This window comes from Cyprinodon variegatus, unplaced genomic scaffold, assembly GCF_000732505.1.
Source record: "Cyprinodon variegatus isolate N-32 unplaced genomic scaffold, C_variegatus-1.0 Scaffold363, whole genome shotgun sequence".
Lineage (NCBI taxonomy): Eukaryota > Metazoa > Chordata > Actinopteri > Cyprinodontiformes > Cyprinodontidae > Cyprinodon > Cyprinodon variegatus.
The window spans coordinates 385,234-387,384 of NW_015150816.1; the positions used below are offsets into that span (position 1 = coordinate 385,234).

Genomic DNA, 2,151 nt, shown 5'->3' on the forward strand with positions numbered 1-2,151 from the left:
TTAAGGCCTCATGGGAAGCATGAGGGAGGGGTGCTGTTTGAGCAGCAGTAAGGGGCAGAGTCACCAGATTGACAGACAAATGCTGAGTAATATGTCTTTATTTTTAAAATGTTTTGTCATATTATCCCCGTCTCATCACAGAGACACGCTGCGTCCATCTGTTCTGTAGAGACAAGAACTGAGTTTTCTTTTCATTTAAATGTCTCAATACTAAATACTCTGATATCAACATTATTTAATTGTTTCATTTTAGATAAAGGTTCATTAATGTTCACTTTCATTCATTTCAAGGGTTCATCTGTTGTTCAGTCCAAAAGCCCCTGATCCAGGTTTCATGTTGTTTTCCTTCAGCCTTTTGCTATCAAGTTTTCTATACAGATCTCATTGTTGGTGTAGACCAGGGGTGGGCAATTGCCCACCTTAAAATGATTTTTTTGCGTTTTTGAACTGTTTTTTTCTTTGATTGAAAATATTTTTTCTGACTGAAACAACTTTTTTTGGAATTGAAAGATTGAGACACACATGTCCTGCCCATGCAAGGCCCAAACATTAATAGAAAATGTAATGTTTATTCTGGAACATTTTAGTTTATTAAAATATTCCACATCTATTCTATAAAACATTCTTCCTGCGCTTTCAGCTAATTGGACTCATTTCTGTTTTCCAATTGATTTTCAGTCCAGTTCAAAAAAAGAAAGACTTGTAGAAACATTGAGACAAAAACTATAATCGCAGGATGGAGCAACGATCCCTGATTCAAACCAATGCAGCAGTTTCCATCCTTCTTCGTTTCCGATTGTTTGTTACTGGATCTTTAAGAATTTAAGCGAACAGTTTTATTTAAATACATTGTATGTTACTTAGAGGAATAACGTAATCAGGTTTCAAATATCACAAAAGCTTCACAAAGAAGCCACAGCTTTTTGTACATGTAAAGAAAATCTGTTCTTACCTGACTTCCGCTGCAGAATGGCTCCAGTTCTGAAAAAGCGATTCAGGAAGAAAAAATAAATCGGATCATTCAGCAGGAGACTCAGCAACAGTTTGCAGGTCGGATCATTTCTGCTGTTTTCAGCGTAAACAGAGGAAACGCCGTCTTACCAACAGCTTCTCACATTCCTCCACCTTCTGGTTCAGCTCAGAATTCACCGTGAAAGAAACCCGATAGAACAAACTATCTGCAGAGGAAAGATGAGATAAGAGAAAAATCAGCGCTTGGTCATGTTTTTTACTCCTGTAGTGACCTTTCTATTACTGTGCCGCACAGCAGGAGATGAATCAAACACTCTGAGCCAACAGGCACATGCAAAAATGAGCAAATTTGCTACTCAGCAGCAACAAAGACTGCTATACCCCGTAAAAGGAACCGTTATTAGAAACACAGAAGGAGAGCCCATCGGTGTTTTGCTTTAGTTTTCTGCTGGAATCTGAGAATAAACTCAAAATATTTAAGGGAATTTCAGGCCTCCAGTATCAGACTGATTCCTTTTTTTCAAACCAATATCTGAGCTTCATAAACCTCCACATTTCATCTGTTTTTTTCCCCCTGCAGAGTCCAAATCTGTCTGAGCTGCTAGTATGGATCAAGAATTTGCATGTATGGCTAAAACCTGCAAAACTTTAGTTGTCTTTTTTTTTCGGGGGGTGGGGGTGTGCTGACTGATGGGACCAGCTGTAGCTTTCCAATCAAAAGATATAAAAATAAGACAAAGAATGACTAAAACTAGATCCTTAACATTTAAAAAAGGCACAAGTACTTTAGTAATTTTGGCCAAAGTTAATAAGGGTAACAGTGAAGTCTCTATGAGATAAATATTTAGTGGTGCTGTGGGCCGTTTTCTGGCCTGTCATAGAAAATCACAGTAAACTTAATCAGAAGTTCCACCTTCACACACCCTAGAAAGACTCAAGGTGTTTGAATACTTCTGGAACAAACTGAAGACCTTAAGTGGAACTTTATCTAATTTAATTCCTTTATTAAATGAAATCTTATCATTGGCTGCAATCTGCAGGATTTCTAAACTCTGCAAACTTGCAGAATTTCAGTCTGGATTCCCATTAGAAAACATCTGCAGATTAACCCCCCACCTCACCCCTGTCATAGCCCTCACTGATCGCTATTATTCACTGGATTGCTGATTGCACAAAAAA

The 2,151-nt window shown here is 37.9% G+C and overlaps 1 protein-coding gene across 1 annotated transcript in view; it reads right to left on the minus strand.

Annotated features, from left to right (window-relative positions):
• Window positions 1–2,151, minus strand: part of LOC107092026 (G-protein coupled receptor 126-like) — a 91,875-nt gene that overhangs the window by 23,628 nt on the left and 66,096 nt on the right. The window contains exons 11-12 of the mRNA XM_015386299.1: window positions 1,102–1,178; window positions 953–981 (exon numbers count right to left, since the gene is read on the minus strand). Of these exons, the coding sequence (XP_015241785.1) occupies window positions 953–981; window positions 1,102–1,178 (106 nt within the window). The remainder of the gene's footprint in view (window positions 1–952; window positions 982–1,101; window positions 1,179–2,151) is intronic.